We start from the raw sequence: 22458 nt of genomic DNA on the forward strand, positions 1-22458 counted from the left end.
GGAATGCCAAGCAGTTTACCACTTTCCTGCTCTGAGAAGTGCAATACATAAATCATCAAGTTCTAGTAAGTGGTATTATTTGTAGCTATAACTACAGATGTAAAATCATGGTGAAAAATAACTAGTTAAAAATAGCTGGTTAAAAAATAACTGCTCCAGTTGGCCGGACCACCAATTAATGGGTTACCGGTAAGCACCAACCCAATAAGGGTTAACATCCCTAGCTGAAGTGGAAACTTTAATGATAATCAAATTCTCATGTGATATCTTCTCACACGTTACACATGCCTAGTGCAATATATGCGTATTCACTGGCCTCCACTTTTTTTTCCCTGCAAGAAATTCAAGCTCTTCTTCCTCATCACCTTCAAGGACTTCTACAGATTTCTATTCTCCTTCCCCTTCTTCCTCCCTGAGCACCACCTGCTCTGCTTACCTTAATATGCTATTTCCTTCTTTTTATCTCCCCCTTTCCTCCTCTTAACAGCAGCTCTCCTGCTCCTGTACATTAAGCAACCTGATGCAAGCAAGATAGAGTATTGGGGCTGACTGAGGAAGCCCACACCTGAGGGGTAAATGGGGAAAAGCTGCTGGCCTCACTAGTGACAGGGCTATATAAGGCTAGCAGGAAGGAAGGAAGGGGGAAAAAGGAGGAGCCAGGGAGTGGAAAGCTGTGCTCTCCAGCTAGCTGGAGAAGCTAGCAGTCCCTGAAGCTCTGTACATAGTGATGGGAAGTGAATTGACATGGACAATAAAGGGCACAGGTGACTGCATCAAAAGAAGGCTCTCCAGCGGATTTGTGACCACAAAAGGAGCCAAAGGTCGAGGGGCCTGTGCACAGACCCTGTTTTACTCCTTTAACTCACTTAATTTGGCTATATTCTGCCAAACACTTATTTACTTGGCCATGAGGGGAGGGGGGAACAAAACCTCCTCCCCCATCATTCAACCCATAACACCACTTCTCCATAAGTGAATATCTTGTGAAGCTAATTAAGGCCTTATCTACATGAAGGAAATTCACATCTGTATGGCTACAGCTACAGCAGTGTAGTTGCAAAAACTCTTAATGCAGGCATGCTAAACTGGTGAAAAAAAAAGGGATTTATAGAAGAACAACTGTCTTTGAAATGGATGCAGAAAATCGTTTTCTGCAGCCACCGATCTCACGTAGTTCGTCAAGATAAACTGCTGACAGGACATCCGATAAGCTGCCTTTAGCTCCCATTGACCGTGGTTAACTGTTCCCAGCCAACGGGGCTGCCGGAAGCAACGCTGGCCACAGAGATCTTCAGGCTGCCACAACTCGCCAAATGCTTTTTCTCGCCGCTCCCATTGGCCAGGAACAGTGAACTGTGGCCAGTGGGAGTGGCGGGCAGCTGTACCTGTGGACACAAAGTAAACATCCTGTCTGGCAGACTACCACGTGCAACCCACAGGTTGTCCACCATTGAGTTACGCTGTTGCAAACCCACTGATCTAGTCACACCAGTGCAAGTTTTCATGGCAGTAGAGTTAAGCCTTAGAGCTAAGCCCTACTTTACATGATGCTTTAGAGCAGAGCTGGGGAACCTCCAGCTAGGTGAGATCTTGGCCACCTGCTTAATTTGATCCAACCCATGGCAAGTCTGTGGCATGGGTCAGGAGCCCCGAGCCTTTGTGCTACCCGCCTATGCAGGGCTGGAACACGAGCAGAGGAGAATGCAACCCATGCTGAGTCATCTGCTTCCCCCAGACACATACCAAATGAGAGCTGGCCCAGGAAAGTGTCTTGCACCACAATACCCTACCCCAGCCCTAAGGCCCCTCCCACACCCTGCTCCCTCTCCCCAACCTCCTGTGCGTAGACCCCTCCTGTACTCCAAAGCCACTGGCTCCACCCTGGAGCCCCCTCCTCCACCCCAAAAGCCTCTTTACCAACCCTACCTCAGAGTTTGCACCCTCCTCACCCCCTCCCAGCCACAACCTCCCAGCTCCCTCCTACCCTCTGAACCTCTCATTTTTGGCCCCACCCAAGAGCCTAAGGGGTCCCACAAAATCTAACAGTTCTGGGGCCCTAGGAGAGTGATTCTAGCCCTGATTACAGGTGAGTTGAGTGAGGGTATTTTTTTGTTTTGCTTTGCTTGGATATGGCCCCCCCAGCTGTTTTTTCTGTGGGTCAGTGGTAAAATAAAGGCTCCCCCCTCGGGATGTAATAGTGCAGTCAATCAACTGATAAGCAAAAGCTTATTGGTTAATGCTACAGTCTCCACACATTTCCCTCCCTACACCCTTGCCAGACATTTTTTTAGCAGGTTGGCCAGAAGTCCAGCTCAGTCCTGGCTTGCACTGGGTCTGGAACCTACCCCACTGCAGCTCTGCATTGAAAGCATATTAGGAGCTGGGCAAGCAGGCAGCCTGGCTCAGTTCCAGCTCACGCCGGATCCAGGAGCTCAGACCCTCTCCCCCCGGTCCCTGGACAGGGACTGCTTGCTGCCTATATCAGAGGCAGCAGCACAGGGCGACAGGGCAGCCAGTCCACGAGTGGAGCTGGTTTTAAACTGGCTCCCCTCACGGACCTTCTCCCGCCTAGCACCTTGTGTGGCTGCCTCTGATACAGAGGCAACAGCAGCGCAGGGGGGCTCCTCAGGAGTGGGGCTGGCGCGCACTGGCTGCCGGCCCCAACCCCGGGGATTACAGAATAGCCAAGTAACTGATAAGAATTCATAAGGTTTCTTGACTATTCAATCAACAGATATTTAACATCCCTACTCCCCACCTGTATCAGCAGGTCCCCATCCACTGAATAAAGCTTTGACATACTGGAGACTAAGACGAGCATACAAGGTCTTTAAGAAACACACTATAAACACCCAGCCAACTACAGATAAGACAAATCAGCAGATTCAAACTTAACATTAAAACTCCAATGATTTAAAACTCTGTGAGCCAAAAGGTTGTATCTAAGAAAATCCTCTGAACTAGCTCTCCAACACTATTTCCAAAAAAGGAGACTGTTAAATGTTGTTTTCTGATAAACTGTGTCCTTATAATACCTCGTCAGGATGTACAAAGAGAAGCAAAATAAGCCAACTGTTACTAAATCATTAGCTACAAACTAAGTTATGGACAGCATCCGCCATTAAATTAATCGTCTAGCTTGATCTTCAGCACAATTCTGCGCAAGCATCGTCTGCAAACTGACTTTTGCTTTACAGTGCTTGACACTGTGCTGATTGTATAAGAGACCGGTACCTTCCAATCTTTGAATTTTCGCTTTCACCGAAATCACAGTTTCAAAGGGAGACACTCGCAGCTCGAAGCAGGTTCCCGTCAGCGTTTCGATGAAGAGCTCCATCGTTTCATAGAAAGGGAGTTTGTAGTGAAGCTGCCCCACGTTGTCATCGTTGAAGAAAGGAGGTTCCTTCTTGTTGGCCATCCCCAGGGATTTACCAATTGCTGGCGGAAAGGGTCTTTGGGAAACGTCGTAGGCTCCCAGGTCCCAGCTGTAGCCGAGTCCGCTTTGCCAGCTGGTAGCGCATCGGGCTGTTCATGTTTCACAGGCTGCACCTAAAACACAATGCAACATACAAGGGTAAGGTGTCACAAGCTGCACTCACAACACAATGCAACATACAAGGGCAGCATGTCACAGGCCGCACTCAATGCAATGCAACACACAAGGGCAGCGTGTCACAGGCTGCACCCACAACACAACGCACAAGGGCAGCGTGTCACAGGCCGCACACACAACACAACACAACCCAACGCACAAGGGCAGCGTGCCACAGGCCGCACACACAACACAACACAACCCAACGCACAAGGGCAGCGTGCCACAGGCCGCACACACAACACAACACAACCCAACGCACAAGGGCAGCGTGCCACAGGCCGTACACACAACACAACCCAACGCACAAGGGCAGCGTGCCACAGGCCGTACACACAACACAACGCACAAGGGCAGCGTGCCACAGGCCGTACACATAACACAACGCACAAGGGCAGCGTGCCACAGGCCGCACACACAACACAACACAACACCACACAAGGCGGCGGGCCACAGGCCGTACACACAACACAACACAACACAACCCAACGCACAAGGCGGCGTGCCACAGGCCGTACACACAACACAACACAACACAACGCACAAGGCGGCGGGCCACAGGCCGTACACACAACACAACACAACACAACCCAACGCACAAGGGCAGCGTGCCACAGGCCGTACACACAACACAACACAACACAACACAACGCACAAGGCGGCGTGCCACAGGCCGTACACACAACACAACACAACGCACAAGGCGGCGGGCCACAGGCCGTACACACAACACAACACAACACAACACAACGCACAAGGGCAGCGTGCCACAGGCCGTACACACAACACAACACAACACACAAGGCGGCGGGCCACACCCCAGCACACACCCCACGCGCGAGGCGGGGCCACAGGCTGCCCCCCTACACGAACGGGCGCGCACGGGGCGCCGGGAGGACGCGCCCATCCCCGTGGCCCGGGGCCGGGGGGCGGGGCCCCGCGCGCGGGCCGCGAACAAAGGAGGCTGCGGGCGCCCCCGGGCCCGGCCCCGCCCCTCCCGCGCGGGGGGGGGGCGGGTCTCACCTGCCGCCGGGCCCCGCCCACCGCGCCTCACGGGATCCCGCCGGGCCGGGCGCCGCATGGGGGAGGAGCCGCCGGGAGAAGGGGACCGACCGGGAGGGGGAGCCGCCCCCTCCGCCTGCGCCCCTCAGCCGCCCCGCGCCTACCTAGCCTTTGTGACATCCCCGCCCTCCGCACGCGCCGCCGGCCAATCAGGCGGCCGGCCGGGCCCGCGCTGCCCAATGGGCTCGCCGCGGGGGGCGGCGCTTCTCTAACCAGCAGGGGCGGGTGTCCGCCAGGCCTTAGCGCTTCCTCGCTGCAGCTTGTTGTGGTCGTTAGGGGGCGGGGGGGGAGGGAGGACCCGGATGCAGCCTCTCCTCCGCTCGCAGCCGTCACGTGACGCCCTTCGAGCCTGGCCGTCCCAGGGCTGATGGGAAATGTAGTTTCATTGGGGCCAGGCTGGTTGAATGATGGTGACAAGCAGCCTCACCCCTTCCCCCCCACTGCAGCCACTTCTGCAGGGCCAGGCCCAGCTCCTGGCCAGCTGCCAGGCCCTGAGCCATGGGGCAGCAGGGACCAGCCCCCACCAACAGCAAGAGCAGGACAGGAGCCACATGGGTTCAGGGCTCCTCAGAGCAGCTCCATGCCCGCACAGCCGTGCACTAGTGACCATGGGGCGGGGGGGGGGGGGTTCTAGTCTAATTCAAGATCACCCCCCCCCCAGCCTGGAGCTTACACAAAGCTCCCAGAAAGTAGTTACAAAGAAAATGAGTAGAGATGGGCACTCCCCCTTCCCCTGTCAAATCTACTCTCCCCCCACTTGCACTATGGCCTGAGCCCCCCACCCCAGTACAGGCAGAGCACAAAACCAACACTCCCACCTCCCCGGGCAGGATTTTACTAATGAGGATCAAAGTCAGTGGCACCCAGAAATAAGAGATATCAGCTTAAGTCAAACTACACTTCTGTATGGAAGTATCCATTCATAAGACCAGCACAAACCGCCAGTGAAACCAGTCATCGTTCGGTAGCTGATGGGTAAAAAAGAGGGGGCACTATAGAAAGTGTGAAAAGCAGGGCTAAGGGGCAGGGTAATAATCCCACTTCAACTCTTTAGTGGCGAAAAGCCAACATTTTCCTGTGACCAGTGAGTTTCTTTACCCAATGTGAAATTGACAAAACCTTGATGGTTAGCAAGTCCTGACCCCCTTTTTAGGGGATTTTTGAAATGTGCCTCACAATCACAGGTCACAGCTTAAAAAAAAAAAAAAAAAAAAAGAGCGCCCAACTGCTAAAAAAATGACTGCAACAACAGTCCGAGGTGCGATTGAGGAAGAAAGGAATTTGGAGACAAAAGAGATAAAGTGTCCTTACCCCTGATATGCTGGCTATATAGGGAATTAAGAGAAAACAGGAGAAGGAGCCGGAGTCTGGGTTTGTGTGAAGCAGAGTCTCTACATCCACAACAGGGATTTGTCTTATCTCCATTTCTCTCAGAACAGAGGGAGTTATCCTTATTTAGACACCCACTGTTGTGAGAAGCAGACAAATACCCACACATGTGGCTCTTATGGATGTAGAAAGAATGAAAAATCCACAAGCAACATGGTCCTCTTGTAGGAATCATGGCTGCTCACCCGCCCAGGAGCATAAAACTAGCATAAGCAAGAGAATTGCATCCCCAAAGTGTGACAGACCTGCTGTGCGCTGATATTTTACACAAATGACTGTATCAATATACCAAACTGCAAACTGTGTGTAATATTTTACAAAATATTCACCCACAAGTCTCAAACTCAAACTGTGCAGAGAACTGCGGCTCTAGCTTACAGCATCAACACCAGACATTTTGAAACTGGAAATTAATAGCCGCAAAATAAATGTGTACAAGGGCAGCTCTACTTTCAAGGCCCCTGGTATAGCGCCCTGAACCTGCCAAACCAAGTCTGTTTTCAGTAAGACATGGAACAGCTCACTGCACCCGGGAGAACCCAGAAACAAGACTGGTTTCTTGGCAACACAGTTTCATCAAAAAGAACAAGGCAGAAATAGTTAGCACCTGTTAATAAGTTAACTGCTTCACTTTAGACAGTGATTAGTTTGGCTTTTAAATTATTCACAAAAGTGAGAATCACTGCAGCATTTTGGCTTCACACCCAGTTAATATACTCAGCCTGGACTGTACACTATTTCACACCGGCACAGACAATAAATACTCTCGAACACCCCATTTGGAATACTGCACAATGGGGATTTAAATATGCCACAGACCCTGGAGTCTACCCTTTCCAGAGTGAGTAGACCTGTATGAGCAGCAGTTAACGGATTACAAGTTAAAGTTCTTACAAGTGCAAGGTTAAAATTCGGGGGTTAACCTAGGCCAAGGTGGGCAAAAGGGCCTCCGAGGGCCAGATGAAGCTCGCCCAGCAGGTAGCGAGGGCCGGATGAAGCTCGCCCAGCAGGTAGATCCAGCCCACAGAGGCTCTGCTGCTTCCCTGCCCCCAAACCAATAAAGGCCTGGGGGGGGGGGGGGGGGGGAGAGCGCTGCATGAAGCTTCCTTTGCCCTGCCCTGCAAGTGGTCTGCAACACTTCAGTGCCCCGAGCTCCTCGCAGGGTGGGAGGCGGCTTCAGGCACTCCCCTGATTGGCCTGAGGGTGAGGGAGCTTGCCAAGCCTCTTCCAGGAAATGGGTGCTTAGTGGGAAGGGGAGCAAAGGGGCTCCCCCACCCCCTGACCAATTTTTGAAGTAGTCCCCGGGGAAAAATTATTGCCCACCCGACGTAGGCGGAGCCAGCGGGCAAACCAGAGCAGACATAAAAATCTGGAGCGGCCGCATGAGCTTTTACTCCCATAGTAACTAGAGTTAACACGGCACCACGCATCTTCACCCCAACAAACCCGCAGAGGTAGGCTCTCCAGGGGCAAGGCAGGTTGGGGAGGGAGCGGGGTGGGAACTGCCCCATAGAGCAGGGGAGACCTTTCAGCTCTAGAGCTACCAAATTTTCACTTGCAGTTGAAGAATAAACGCTTCAGGGCAGAGATGTTTTGGTCAGTGCATGGATGCTACCTAGCACAACGGGACTCTACTGAACTATTTAAACACTCTCTCAGCAACACCAAAAGATTAGGAATGGATGGGGGGGGGAGGAGATTGTTGTGGTTTTCCTGAAGTCCCTTTCATAGAATATTAGGACTGGAAGGGACCTCGAGAGGTCATCGAGTCCAGTCTCCTGCTCTCATGGCAGGACCAAATACTGTCTAGATCATCCCTGATAGACATTTATCTAACCTACTCTAAATATCTCCAGAGATGGGGATTCCACAACCTCCCTGGGCAATTTATTCCAGTGTTTGACCACCCTGACAGTTAGGAGGAACTTTTTCCTAATGTCCAACCTAAACCTCCCTTGCTGCAGTTTAAGCCCATTGCTTCTTGTCCTGTCCTCAGAGGCCAAGATGAACAAGTTTTCTCCCTTCTCTTTAGGACACCCTTTTAGATACCTGAAAACCGCTATCATGTCCCCCCTCAATCTTCTCTTTTCTAAACTAAACAAACCCAATTCTTTCAGTCTTCCTTCATAGGTCACGTTCTCTAGACCTTTCATCATTCTTGTTGCCCTTCTCTGGACCCTCTCCAATTTCTCGACATCTTTCTTGTAATGTGCTGCCCAGAACTGGACACAATACTCCAACGGAGGCCTAACCAGCGCAGAGTAGAGCGGAAGAATGACTCCTCGTGTCTTGCTCACAACACACCTGTTAATACATCCCAGAATCATGTTTGCTTTTTGCAACAGCATCACACTGCTGACTCGTATTTAACTCGTGGTCCACTACAACCCCTAGATCCCTTTCTGCTGTACTCCTTCCTAGACAGTCGCTTCCCATTCTGTATGTGTGAAACTGATTACTCCTTCCTAAGTGGAGCACTTTGCATTTGTCTTATCCTGTTTACCTCCGACCATTTCTCCTATTTGTCCTGGTCATTTTGAATTATGACCCTGTCCTCCAGATTAGTCGCAACCCCTCTCAGCTTGGTATAATCTGCAAACTTAATAAGCGTACTTTCTATGCCACTCTCTAAATCGTTGATGAAGATATTGAACAGAGCCAGTCCCAAAACAGACCCCTGCGGAATCCCACTTGTTATGCCTTTCCAGCAGGATTGAGAACCATTAATAACCACTCTGAGAACGGTTATCAGCCTTTAAAGCCTTTAATACAAGGGAAGGGAATGAAGGTGAAACTCCAGCCAGTCACATCTTCAGCCCTATGAGGCTTATGCATGAACCCTTCTGAGGACACGTCCTGCCATGACACCGCACAGGTATCAGGGCGGCCCCGCTAGCTCCGGTTGAAAACCAGCTCCACGAGGACGCCCACGTCCTCCCCCCCGCACATTTCAAACTGTCTCTATTATTCCCCTTCGTGTCAATGGCGCTGTCGTCACGGTAACAAGCACAACGCTTCACATTTGCGTTGCCGCTCCCCCCGCCGTTGCTGGCTTCTGTCCTCTAGACACGTTCTGAGCGGCCCTGTCAATCAAGCACGTTCAAGGGCTGGGAGGGCAGAAAGCCAGGAGCCCCAATTCCCGAGACCACCGCACAAGTTACAGGCCACGGGGGGCTGAGCCTCCGTCACAAGGCTCACCCTCACAGGCATGGCTGTGGAGCGACTTGCTCGGAGCCCTCCTTCCTACGCGGACAGCGAAGGCGGAACGAGAAGTATTTTGATTCTGACACTGATGCAGCTCAGAAAGCAGAGAACAAAGGCAGGTTTTCACTACCGGGCTGGAGACAGGCTTTGACACTCGGCCTGCTCACAAAGGAAACCTTCCACACACCTCGCTTTGCTAGCACACACTAGCGCGCAGCAGGGACGTTACATTTCGATTCATCAGCTAATCGAGTAGTTGGAATTTCCATCGACTACTCAATAAAGGGGGGCGCTTGCTAGTCCTCTGCTCCCCTCCCTTGGAAATGCGAGACTGTTTCAATCCCCGCTCGCGCCGCTCCCCCCCAACCCCCCATGGAGACAGTGTTGGGGGGAACAGGCTTTTAAGCTAGCTCCATCCCCTTGTGCTGCCTCTTTTTGATAGCGGGGGTGGGGGGAAGCCAATGGTCAAGTTCCTACTCTCTCTGGTTGACTGCAACGCTCCCTGAGATTCTATTATCCTGGGTGTTGGTAGCAACATGGCCATGTGGTGATGCTGTGCGTCAACTCCACATGAAGGGCTGAAGAGCAATGAGGCGCCAGCAGCACACAGCAAAAGGCCATTCCCTCACTTCCCAAAGGACCATGGCAGGCGAAGCCCGTAGCTGCAGGCTGCCGCAAGCGCTCAGACGCCAAATGGCCCACGCGCTGTTCTTTAGACAAGTGTCCTGCCCAAGTATGAAGCCGCCTCTAAGCCACGACGACATGCATCTGCCTTGAGCTCTTGCAATTTTCACGGGATGCTGGCCATTAAGCCTCAACACTTAACATGAACACTGCTAATTATTTCCTTGCTGATCACCCCACCCGCCCAGAACCCCTTTTCTTCCCCCGTCTATTCTGATCTTTCGTTGGCACTCAAAAGGCCCAATGCAGGGACGTCAACGTAACCTAGCGCAAGGGCGCCTGTGGAGTCTGGCCTAAGTGGTGACCGTCCTGAGATGCGAGGCAGCGGCTATTTCGCATTTCGAGGGCTCTTCGGGACTAGATCAGGGACAAGCTGGCAAACGTTCTGACGCCGCTTGGAATGGCCAGTTCGGGAAGGAGCGCAAAATTCACACGCATCCAGCATCGATTCTCACGCGGTAGCGGGAGAGCTAAGTGGTGACCCGTCTTTTCAGCTTCGCATCTAGCTGAACTCTTGTTCACTCAGGCTCTCTCTCTCTCTCAACATCCAGAAGGAGGTCATCCCAAACGTGCTGGGTTGAAGTGGATTTTTACCCCCCTCTGGCATGCAGCCTGGGGCAGCGAGACGCAGACTCAGTTACCGACTCAGGGCTGCCTCGCAGATGGATGTTGAGTCACCAGGATTAGATGGTTACATGCCTGGGCCCTGGTTCTTAGAGAACACAGTAGATCCAGACACACGTAGGAGAGGAAGGCTCAAGCAGGAACATCCCATATTCCCTCTTTCGAAATACACCACAACACTGCCCACCCACATCGACTGCACCGGGTTCTGCTTTCTAGTCGCATTATCCCACTAGGAGGCTTTCAACTGGGGAACAGCCAAAAGCCCCGCATTAAAAGAACACAAAGGTTGTGAAGTCCAGCACTCGGAAGTTAGGTAATCGAGAAGGGAGTTAACGCCTCCCTTTCCTGCACAGGCACCAGCAGAGGGCGCCAGGAGACACTCTTCCGGTTCTCAGTTCTGGGGTTCAAGCACCAGGAGGAGAAACAGTTGAAGGGAAGTCCTGGAGCTGGAACACACTCAGTCGCCATGGCGATGGCCAGTCCCGTCACGTATAGGAGATCGGGAGGGGCTGGACCACGTTTCTAGTGGTGCACGTTCAAGCAGCTGCTTGTTCGAGGCATAGCACAGGGCCTAATCTGGGCACATTTGCCAGCGGGACAGTGAAAAGCACATGCGGCACCAGGGCGCCTCCCCTGCCCAAGTCTGAAACTTACCTCAATCCCGTATTTTTTCAGCAGCTAATAGCCGCTGGCAAAGTCATAGGCAAAAATGTGTTTGCCCTTCCTCTAGTCCTCCCAGGACACTCTCTCTTCCTGGAGCATTTATCGGTTAAATCCAAGAGGCTCCAATCGGCAAAAGACCAGAGGTCAAGCCGCTCCCGGAACCAACATGAGCTTCCAGGATGCGCCCAGCAGATCGTGACTCAGTGGAGAGATGTGGAATGGGCCTTCTCCATTTTTGGTGCTGCAGGAAGAGGCTGCTCGCAAATCAAGCAGAAAGCAAGACAGGCACGGCTAGACTGGATTTAGCAGACAGCATTTACTGTTTCACAATCTCAGTGATTTTACCCCTCCCCCCCATAGATCTGTTCAATAAAAGAACTTACACTTTGTGGAATAGATTACATTATCATGGGTATTGCACAGGCGATGTCCTCTGGGCAGGACTGCAGAAAGTTACGAAGGGAGAGAGTCTTTTTTACAGTGTTAAGCATGATTAGACGGAGGTCAGGGAAGAAATACTAACCCTGTAAAGCGGAAAGCCATTCAATCGGAATGTCCATGATCGTCCGATTCTCTGCCCAAACCGTCAACAGAAGAGCACGATTCCGGGACAAGAAAAACCACATGCAGAGGGCCCTCTCCCTCTGCAACGCCACCACTGTCTACTGGCCTCCCAAGGCATTTAGTGGGTCATCAAACGTACTCGATGCCTTGCTCTCCGATTTCGCTTCGGAGGCTGCCAGAGAGGGCCGGCCTTTGGGGGTGGAGGCCTTGGCTGGGCTGCGAGCGGAGAAGATATCATCTAGAGAGAGAGAAAACCAGCAACTGAAACGGAGAAAAAGCGCTGCTGGGCGCGAGAGAAGAGCCCCACGCACAGTGGGACTGCCAAGGACACTCTGCTGATAAACCAACGCTTCCCTGCCGCGTGTGACGTGTAACTACACTTGTGAGGGCGTAGAAGGGAGCTTTTTGCCAGGTAGAGTCAGAGAAAGAATAAACCCTCCTAATACTTGGCATTTATTCCCGACAGAGGTCTCAAGCTCCAGGCAAGCACCACCTAAGTGGTTTTCAAGTCCTTTTTTTCGTGGACCACTTGAAAATTGCGGAGGATCTCGGCAGATCACTTAGTGACCCTTTCAAATGCCGCTAGCGCCATTAGCTCCCTATCGTAAAGCACTTTGGATAAACGTGCCATATAAAAACATAAATCGAAGCACACAACTCATATTTTAGTACCAGAGGGATCTCCCCCTACCACAGCAGCCCCTCAGCTAGGCGGGAAAGGAAGGGCGGTCACGCCCTGGCAGCTGCAGCTGAGGGAAAACTGTCTCTTTTTCTGGCTGCCGCGGCCCTGCACATGCCAAATTTCCCCCCACCTCCTCACACTGCCCTGCCTATTTCCCCACCTCATCCTAGCATCCCTCCGCACCAACTCCCTATTTCCCCCAAATGCTGAGTCTGGCAATACACAGAGGTCACTCAACTTCTCCACCCCTCCCCCAGCGCCGCACAAACAGCTGGGAGAGGATTTTGACGCACCGCTGGTCCGGGGCTGTAGAACCATTAAGTCCTACTTCCTGGCAACAGATTGGTCTTTGGCAGAATTATCCCCCTGGGTCCTTATGGGCTCTACAAACACACACTCCCGCCCCTGCCTTGCCCACGACGGTGTTCCCGGAGCCGACAGTCTGGGAAGACCCAGGCTCAAAGAATGAAGAGACTTTTTTTGCTAAAAAAAACCCTCAGCAAAAGCTGCCAGAATTGTTCAAAGTGAGCTGGGAAACCCGGGGGGAAGGCAGACACACACTTGGCGGGAACTTCTACAACTTCGCTGGCGCATCTCGCTCTGAAAACCAGGCCCTTAAAGGCAGCAGCGTCGAGCCGAGCACGGCTCGCCCGGGATAAGGACAAGGGTGGACTTAGTGCCACATACGGTTCACAGGCACAACGGGGGAGATGGAGGTTTAGCAACTCCAGTTTCTTTCACGTGCGAGCCAGGGGCCATTAATACTTAGCACGGAATCGATTAGTTTCTTGTGTTCCTGCTGGAGTGACCCTAGAGCCACCCCTTCCCCATGCAAGGTGGGGCGTGGCATTTAGCTCAGCAGGGCTTAAGGCAACTGCTGAAGGGGGGCTGTCCTGAAATGGGATGACCGCCTTCTCAAATCAAAGCAAACCAAACAAGGCCCTTACCCATCTCGTCCTCAAAGATGGATTTGGGGTCCACCTTTTTCTTGGCCGCCTTCTCCTTTGGCTTTACGGTGAGATCCGCAAAGATGTCAATGCTGTCCTCAAACAGGTTAGACTCCAGCGCGTGCTCTCTCGTCCTGTTCAGGGGTTTAACGGCCTCCGTCGCAAATATGTCGTCCTTGGAGCAAAGCAGAAGTTGGACAGCATCAGTAGGGGGCACGTGTCGGTAGAGGAGCCTTCGGGTTCCGCTCCATGCAGCAATGGAGAGTTGGAATCCTCTAACTACCTCTGGGTAACATTAGGGATGGAAAATCCCGTTTAATTGGTTAAAGGGGGCGAGGCCTGGCCAGAGCAGCCCCTGTCTGCTGGGCATCCGGGCCTGCCGTGGACAGCGGCTGCTCTAGACCACTGGTGCAGCCCCTCTCCGTGGCAGACCCTCTGCCCGGACAGGTGGGGCGCTGCTCCAATCCCCACCAGTTAATGGTTAACCAACTGGTAAGATCACCTGTGAAGAGGGCTGCTTACCAGTTAACTTCTCACATCTCTCCTGGCCATTGCATAAGAACGGCCGGACTGGGTCAGAACAAAGGTCCATCTAGCCCAGTGCCCTCTCTGCTCACAGTGGCCAATGCCCGGTGCCCCAGATGGAGGGAACAGAACAGGAAATCATCATATGATCTCTCCCCTGTCGCCCATTTCCAGACAGACAGAGGCTAGGGACACCATTCCTACCTATCCTGGATAATGGCCATTTGTGGATCTCACCTCCATGAATCTATCTAGCCCTTTTTTAAACCCAGGTAAAGTCCTGATCTTCACAACATCCTGTGGCAAGGAGTTCCACAAGTTGGCTTGTGAAGAAAAACTTCCTTTGGTTTGTTTTAAACCTGCTACCTATTCATTTCATTTGGTGACCCCTAGTTCTTATCTTATGGGAACAAATAAATAACTATTCCTTATTCACTGTCTCTGCATTAGTCATGATCTTATAGATCTCTATCACATCCCCCCTCTTAGTCTTCTCCTTTATTTACAAGTCTACTGGGTTAGGATCCTGTCTCCAGCCTGGCACTGGTAGAGATCTATTCATCGCTGACCCTTCCCAGGCCAGGCGCGGCACATGGGCAAGCAAGGTGAAGGGGAATGGACAGGATGGGGGCCTTATTGCTGCATTGCCCTGCAGCTCGGTTACTCCTGTCATGTAGCACCAGTCAGGTTACAGAGGGAACTAAGCAGCCTAGTACCAGGGAGAGAGCCAGGTCTGCCCAAACACACCTGCTGTCCACCCTTAGGATATCGCTCCTACCCCTCCTCACAGGCCCCATTCCCTCCATGTGGAAGGCAGAATGGTTTTACCCAAAGTCCAGGTGATACATTTCTTCCCTTTACTGGGAGGAACAGGCCAGAAAGCCAGGTATTACCTCAAAGATATCTTGGGCTTTCGGGTCAAGGTTTTGCCGGGGGGTGGATTTCAGCTCCTTCCTCCTCGCAGTTTTCTGACTGGTGAAGAGATCGTCCTCCTCCAGCAAAGAGACGGGGCTGCTTTTCTTGGGCGGCTTCTGCGGGATGGGCTGGAAGAACTCATCAGGGCCCTGGTCCTCCAGAAAGGACAGGACAGGCTTTGTCTCGCCACCTTTCGGGGGCCTGCCAGCCACGCTCTCGGGGGTTTTAGCTGGGGCTGCAGGCTTGGACGCTGAATTTTTCACAAAGAGACTGTCCGACCCAAACAAGTTGTCCTCGTGGCCTGCGCCTCTCCCCGAACGGTTTCTGTCCACTCCAGGTAACCGGCTCCCACCGTGCACGGGGGATGGTAGCTTCACCCCCAACCCGTCTTCTGTGCTTGCCTTGGCCTCTGGCTCCGTCGCATCCGTGAACACGGAGCTCTGTTTGGGGAGGGTCGGCTGGGGCTCCTCGTTCTCGCTGGACTCCTGTGCGGCTAGCCGCCGGGCTGTCCTGCTGGGAGGCCTCCGTGTGCCCGTCACCTTGATCCTGCTCTGTGAGAGAAGGGAAATCAAGCTGTGTTAGGCCTACTCTTGGGGGAGTCGTCCCCCCCCCGGAGGGAAGTCTTGATATGAAGGCTCTGTATTGGTTTGGACCGCAATCCCGCAGCTGTCTCGCAGCAGGAGTGACAGAATGCTTTATGGTTTTTTCTTTTAGGACATAATGGCCATTCTCGGTCAGACCAAAGGTCCATCTAACCCAGAGTCCTGTCTTCTAACAGTGGCCAATGCCAGGTGCCCCAGAAGGAATGAAGAGAACAGGAATCACCACCCACTCCCAGCTTCTGACAAACAGAGGCTAGAGACGCCATCCCTGCCCAATAGCCTTTGAAAGACCCATCCTCCATAAATCCATCTATTCCCTTTTTGAACCCTGTTACAGTCTTGGCCCTCACAAAACCTAGCAACGAGTTCCACAGGTTGACTGTCCTCCTCCATGCAACGCACAGGTCCAACCTCTCTAATCTGGCACGCCTGTCTGGCAACCTCCATGGTCTGGCATAGCAGGATGGCCACTTATCATGGGTGTGGCCAACGTTCCCGCAATCCCATAAAGTTTGTTTCCAGCCCCCAGTCCTGGCTCTCAGCGTTCTGTGCTGTTATGTAGCTCTAATCTACCCCTAAATGTCTTCGCGAGCTCAATAAGCAGTGGAAGTGTTGCCAATGCTGCTAGACAACACTGACCTCCTGTGGTCTGGCAAGTTCTCTGTTTCGTACCAGGGTGCAAAACTGGAGAGGTTCAACCCGTCCTTCCTTTTACTTGGTTTAAACCTGCTCCCTATTAATGTCATTAGGTGACCCCTAGTTCTTGTGTTACGAGTAAACGCTCCCTTACTTAACTTACTAGACATAACCCCTATCGTATCCCCACTTAGCCATCTCTTCTCCGAGTTGAAAAGTCCCCACCTTATCATACAGGCGTCCCATATCCCTAATCATGTTTGTTGCCCTTTTCACTACTGTTTCCAAATCCAGTATTTCCTTTTTGAGATGAGGTGACCACATCTGTGCATCCTGGTTTTAGAGAGAGGCAATAGGATATCTTGTGTGCGATCTATCCCTTTCCTAATGATTCCCAGCCTTCTGTTCATTTCTTTGACTGCCGCAGCACACTGAGTGAACGTTTGCAGAGAACTCTCCACAAGGAGTCCCAGATCTTTCTCTTGCCTGGTAACGGCTAATTTACACCCTCCACATTTTCTGTGTAGAGTTGGGATTATGTTGCCCAACGTGCTATACTTTGCATTTATCAACACTGAATTTCATCTGCCATTTTGTTCTTCAGTTCCTCCGGCTCCTTTCAGCTTTTATTAGTCATATGATCTAACATTGGAACATGGGGAGTTTTTTCATTAACATTTAAAACCCGGAGATTTTATTCTAGTCCCTCTGGTGCGGTGCGTAGGCAGGGAGATTACAGAGCCGGGGAAAAGGTAAAGGTAACGTTTTCCATGTTCTCCTAGAGCAAAAAGCCAAGCTAGACAGGTCTGCTGTGTCTCAGCATGGGGCGGGAGGGAAGAGCTGTCAACTCAGAGAAGCAGCTTCCCCCTTCACACCCCAGAGGGGATTTATGGCAGGAATGCCCTGGAAAGCGACATTTTTTTATCCGCAGAACAGGGACAGCGCTGGCTTCTTCTGCAGCCCTCGACGTGGTTTGGCGCATGGCAGTTAAGGCTACTGCCTGGCATGGTGTGGTCTGGCAGAGAGTTACTCTGAGGTACAGCCGCTATCCCTGTGGCCTAGACAATGCTGTGTCCTTAAAAGGAGGAAATTCCTCTCCTTCCATAGACCCCCCGCCATGAAGCAAACTACCCCAACATGAAGCAAAGTACGTAAGGCCACAAAACCCACTCACTTGTGAGGGGACTGAAGGGATGCGCCTCCGTGCCTTGGAGAATCAGGCCACCGAGCGAGACCATGTACATGTATGCACATTAGGTTCATTCCTCAATTATCTAGAAAGTCCAGCAGCGTCACTTTCCCCACACCACCAAGTTGGACTCAGTAAGTGTACAGTCGCCCCATAGGCTCCCCTAACGCCTGCTCAACACACACACAGCTCTCTACGACGGGTTCGCTCCGTAAGCACCGGGATACCCTGACACAGAGATTACCTTATTAGCACTGTGTAAGGTATCTGCCTGCATGGGGCAGTCGAAGCTCACGCCGGCTTCCTGGCTGCTTCCTGCGGCAGCAAAGGCGTCAGCGCTTCGTAGGCCATGAGGTTCGTGCAGGGGAGGTTCTGAATTTGGCAATGCAGGCTTCGGAGTGGAGATCTTCGCAACTGCACTGGGTAGTAAGGCTGCTGGGTTAATAGCTAAATTAGCCTAAAAAAAAAAAAAAAACCATGAAGAGAATTGTATTAGTGTTTCCTTCAAGAGAGACAAGCACCAAAGAGACAGCATGGTCTAGTGGGCAGGGCACTGGCTAAGACTCAAGAGTTCTGGGTTCTAGTCTAGCTCTGCCCACTGACCATGTCCAAATCCTTTCACCTTCACTCCCTCCCTCCTTTACCAGTTTCCCTAGGTCTGTCCGGCGCTTAGCGCATGGGGGCGCCAGTCAGAGGCTCCCGGAATGCCAAATTGCAAATCTCTTGAGAAATTCAGCGTGGAAGAACGTTCCAGAACAGTCCTCCCCCTTCCAATGAAGAACTACAGATACTGCTGCCCAGAATTGGCCTCCGTATGGCAGGAGAGGGGTGGGGAAGCATTAAACATGCAGTCTACAGAAAGCAACAACTGAAAATGAAACTGCAGCCGGAAAGAAGCCTGAGAAGATGAATTAAAAAGAAAAGTTTTTTTAAAAACAGAGCCATTAGTGAGGTAGGGAAGTTGTTTTTTTGTTCGGTTGGTTTTTTTGGAGAGAGAAAGAGAGAGTCAAAATTCCAGTAAAATAATTACTTGTAGTTTTCCAATCCGAGACGAGGGCTCTTTGGTTTTAATGGGAGCCGGACCTGCGGATTTCTGCACAAAATTACACTGAATTAAAAATCAGCTGGATAAACGAGACTGAAATCATCATGCTGCTCGGAAGGAGCCAAGCTACCCAAGAAGGTCCATGTCCCATTGCAGCACCAACTTGTCACCACCCTCCTCACATCGGGCCATGACCCACCAGGTCTGGGCAAGTCAAGAGGACTGCTCTCTAGGGCAGGGTCCATGTGTCTGATTGCAAGGAGCCTGCCTCAATTCGAGGGGCTTGAAAGAAACCCCACTGGCATGTCCCCTACCGGCAGAGCCTCCAGTCCGGCTTCACCCTCACAACATGCCGGTCTGGCCCAGCGATACCAAAGCAGCTTTTTTGATTTTAGACCCTACTTTACACTTGCTCCTGCTCAAGTCTGTCCACCGGTCCCTACACCAGCCCCCTTCAGGCCGAGAGGCCTTGAAACAAGTCAAGTTGCAATACACCCACATACCCAGTTGTGGTCTCACCCGCAAGCTGCACCAAGGAATATCCAAGCTGGAAAACAAGAGCACTCAAGGGCCTCCGCTCCACCTTCAAGTTCAAGCCATTTTCTTTGTCTTGTTCCATTTGCGTCAACGCTAAAAGAAGTGGCTGTCCGCTTGGGGAGGTCTTGGGACCCTCACGGGGACAAAAGTCGAACTCACAACCCACATGCAGGGTGTGACAGTCAGGAATGAAACCTCCATTGCGGGAGTGAGGGGGGGCAGGGAGGCCACGATATTTTGTGGACAGATTGTGTCGGAGAAGCCAGGACAGAGCAATCTAGGGCCATCCGCACAGATAGACTCTTGGCCAAGTGACGTGGGTCTGGATCTCCACTCAGCTGCAGCACGTGGGGAAAGAGGGGAGAGAGACTGGCACTTTCTCTAGGTAAGTGAGGCCAGAGAGCATCAGAAGCAAGGCCACCTAAAAGGGCTGCGTGGCCCCAGAACGTGGGCCAAACCCACAACACACAGAGAGGGGAGATCAGACGGAAGGCCGTTCCCCACAGGAGAGGGGAGATCAGACGAAAGGCCGTTCCCCACAGGAGAGGGGAGATCAGACGGAAGGCCGTTCCCCACAGGAGAGGGGAGATCAGACGGAAGGCCGTTCCCCACAGGAGAGGGGAGATCAGACGGAAGGCCGTTCCCCACAGGAGAGGGGAGATCAGACGGAAGGCCGTTCCCCACAGGAGAGGGGAGATCAGACGGAAGGCCGTTCCCCACAGGAGAGGGGAGATCAGACGGAAGGCCGTTCCCCTCAGGAACGTGCTGCTTTCTACAGATCCCCAACACGTGCTAGTTTGTCAGAAATCCCTTTGCTAAGCCCATGAGCTTTGCTTGACTGCCGCATGGTCCCTGAAGGGGGTAGCTAGGCAACTAGAGCACCCACAGCCAGACAGACTCTTGGGAAGGCAGACGGGGAGATGTCAAAGTAACTGGGGGCTCAGGAGGGCTGGGGCACTGGCTTTGTGGTCTAAACGTAGCCAGACTGAAGTCCTGCTGCCCAAGAAGGGTGCCAGACATCGGTTATACCCCTGAAGGGGATGTGGAGCTGGAACTAGCAATCAGTCCCTGCCCAGACCTATGCAGCTTAGAACCCTGGTGGATCCCAGAATGGGGTCTCTTCAGGCCCACGTCCATAGAAAGGAGGACTGGAATGGCTGACAGAGAACAGAAAAGCGTATTTCCCAGGGCGTGTCTCCCCTACGAAATGAAATCAACAGACAGGCACCGATAAAAGCGGTGGTTTGTGTCCGTGTTCGCTCCTTCGGTCCGGGCCTGCAGCCTCATCAGGAGCACAGCCATTCACTGACGTTCCCAGCCAACAGCCAACGTAAGTAATTCAGCGCACTGCCCGCACCGCGCCTTTCATGGAGGTGGAGTTCAGTCCACGGATGCTGCCTTGCATCAACCAAGCTCTGTAGTCTAGACCAGGCCTCACGGTCTCCACATCACAGTAGAACGACAGACTCTCTCCCTGAACTCACCCTGGGCTCCGCTCTCTTAGCCATAAGATGCTACTGCTGGAATCAAAGGGATAAATCTGTGGAGACTAACCAACACACAATCCAGCCACCTCTCCAAATGCTGGGTTGGTTCTGCAGGGCCAGCAGGAGCCTTATTAGCGGACTGTAAAACCCAAGACAGGATGCTGAACACACAGCAAGAGGAAGGGAGTGCAGGTGTCACTGAGTAAAAAAGTCTCTTCACACCATAACCATGTTTTAAAGCTCTGGTCCATGAGAGAAATGGAGGTTTTTTGGTTTGGGTTTTTTTGCGCAAATGGGAGGGGGAAGGGTCAATAAATCTTCATTTTTTCAGTAAATCAAGTCAATGAGCAAGTCAGAAGAAGTCATTCTTCCGCTCCACTCTCTGCTGGTTAGAGCTCAGTTGGAGTATTGTGTCCAGTTCTGGGTGCTACATTTCAGGAAAGAGGTGGAGAAACTGGAGAAGGTCCGGAGAAGAGCAATGAAAATGATGAAAGGTCTAGAAATCAGGACCTCTGAGGGAAGGCTGAAAGAACTGGGCCTGTTTCGTTTGGAAAAGAGAAGACTAAGAGGGGACATGCTAGCAGCTTTCAAGTACCTAAAAAGGTGTCACAAGAGGAAGGGAGAAAAATTATTCTTCTTGCCCTCAGAGGATAGGATAAGAAGCAATGGGCACCAAGGGAGGTTGAGGTTGGACATTAGGAAAAACTTCCTCCCTGTCAGGGTGGTGAAACACTGGAATAAATTGCCCAGGGAGATTGTGGAATCTTTAGCACTAGAGATATTTAACAGCAGGTTAGACAGACACCTGTCAGGGATGACCTAGACGGTGCTTGGCCCTGCTGTGAGGACAGAAGACTACATTTAATGACCTCTCAAGTTCTAGTTTTCTATGATCCCATGGTCCTAATTTTTTCACTACCCTGCACCTGATGCATTAATGTACACCAGGGCTAAGTGGTTGTAATACACCACTGCGCGGATTCAAGCGCATTTTAAACCCAGTGCGTCAACCTTCCGGTAAGGGAATTTGTGTTCCTGGGAAAACTAGAATTTTAAACATACTCTGAGTTACAGCAGGTCAGGCTGCAATGCCATGGATGAGCAATAAGTCAGTCTCCATCATCAGTTTTCAGTGGAAACAAAAACAAACCCTCCCCCGCTTGTTTTATTCAAACCACTTAACTTCGAGGCTTACCTCGGAGGTTTCTGCTTTAGGTATCTCATCTTGTTTGGCACTCAGCTGATTCTCCGGATCCTTACTGCTCTCTGTAGAGGAGCCAGAGCTGGTCTTTTTCACAACTGATTTTTTTTCTGCTACTTTCTGAAATTAGAAAACATTTAAAATCAAGTCGGCAAAAAGATTTTACACCACAATTTCCTTTTATGTGCAGGTAGAAGACTGTCATTTTCTGCACACTGTGTATCCCTTCCCCCCCATCTTCTGATTTTCAATCAAGCTTTTCTAGCCTGATGAAAAAACGAATGTAACATAAACCATTCACCTTCAAGGCGGCAAAATGAAGAGCTAAGAGTTGGGGCTTTAAACAGGCAAAACCTTCACTGACGACTGGCTTTTTGCTTGGACGCAAAACAAGCTGATTAAGTGCCAAAGGCTCGTGATTTGGGTAAATACGACCCTAAGCAGGATGACTAGATCAAGGGACCCTTTTCCAAGTTAGTCTGGTATTCGATCACTTCCAAGTTACGAATGTTCTTACTGACTTTACAGCTTTGCTCGTTTCATGGACTGAGACATAAAATAAGATTAAAGTTAAGGGGAAAAAATGGGTCCCGTATATATTAAAGCCTGCCAATACTTAAAGTCAGCAAATGCATTCTGAACGGCAAAAAGTTTATTTGGGCCTATCCTGAATCATGCTTGGCTGTTGCTGTACATCCAGACGTCCTGATGGGTCCCTAAATGATGATGATTGGAGTCTGCCATTAAAAACAACCTGAAGCCTAACATTAAAGCCAATCTGCAGAAGGTTTCCAAGGACAATTTACGGGGGAGGCAAGATCTTCTGCGTCCTGCACAAAGCTTACTACTGGCAAGTGAATCTCTTAGACCCAAGCAGATAAGGACTAGATCTCTGGCCTAGAGGAAC

The 22458-nt window shown here is 51.6% G+C and overlaps 2 protein-coding genes across 7 annotated transcripts in view; both read right to left on the reverse strand.

Moving 5' to 3' along the window:
• Positions 1-4888, reverse strand: part of ZFAND4 (zinc finger AN1-type containing 4) — a 29812-nt gene extending 24924 nt beyond the window's left edge. For 2 of the 4 annotated variants that reach the window (XM_075935708.1, XM_075935704.1), the window contains exons 1-2: positions 4616-4752; positions 3235-3549 (exon numbers count right to left, since the gene is read on the reverse strand). In XM_075935708.1, the coding sequence (XP_075791823.1) occupies positions 3235-3418 (184 nt within the window). In that variant the 5' untranslated portion in view covers positions 3419-3549; positions 4616-4752. The other 2 variants (XM_075935707.1, XM_075935705.1) reach the window with 2 other exon arrangements.
• Positions 4889-11518: 6630 nt separating this feature from the next.
• The window catches only part of WASHC2C (WASH complex subunit 2C), a 38268-nt gene continuing 27328 nt past the window's right edge, over positions 11519-22458 (reverse strand). For 2 of the 3 annotated variants that reach the window (XM_075935694.1, XM_075935692.1), the window contains 6 exons: positions 21546-21671; positions 18312-18374; positions 17526-17738; positions 14833-15405; positions 13415-13589; positions 11519-12023 (listed from right to left, as the gene is read on the reverse strand). In XM_075935694.1, coding sequence (XP_075791809.1) covers positions 11884-12023; positions 13415-13589; positions 14833-15405; positions 17526-17738; positions 18312-18374; positions 21546-21671 — 1290 coding nt within the window. In that variant the 3' untranslated portion in view covers positions 11519-11883. The remainder of the gene's footprint in view (positions 12024-13414; positions 13590-14832; positions 15406-17525; positions 17739-18311; positions 18375-21545; positions 21672-22458) is intronic. The other variant, XM_075935693.1, reaches the window with a different exon arrangement.

Source organism: Pelodiscus sinensis, chromosome 8 (assembly GCF_049634645.1).
Source record: "Pelodiscus sinensis isolate JC-2024 chromosome 8, ASM4963464v1, whole genome shotgun sequence".
NCBI lineage: Eukaryota > Metazoa > Chordata > Testudines > Trionychidae > Pelodiscus > Pelodiscus sinensis.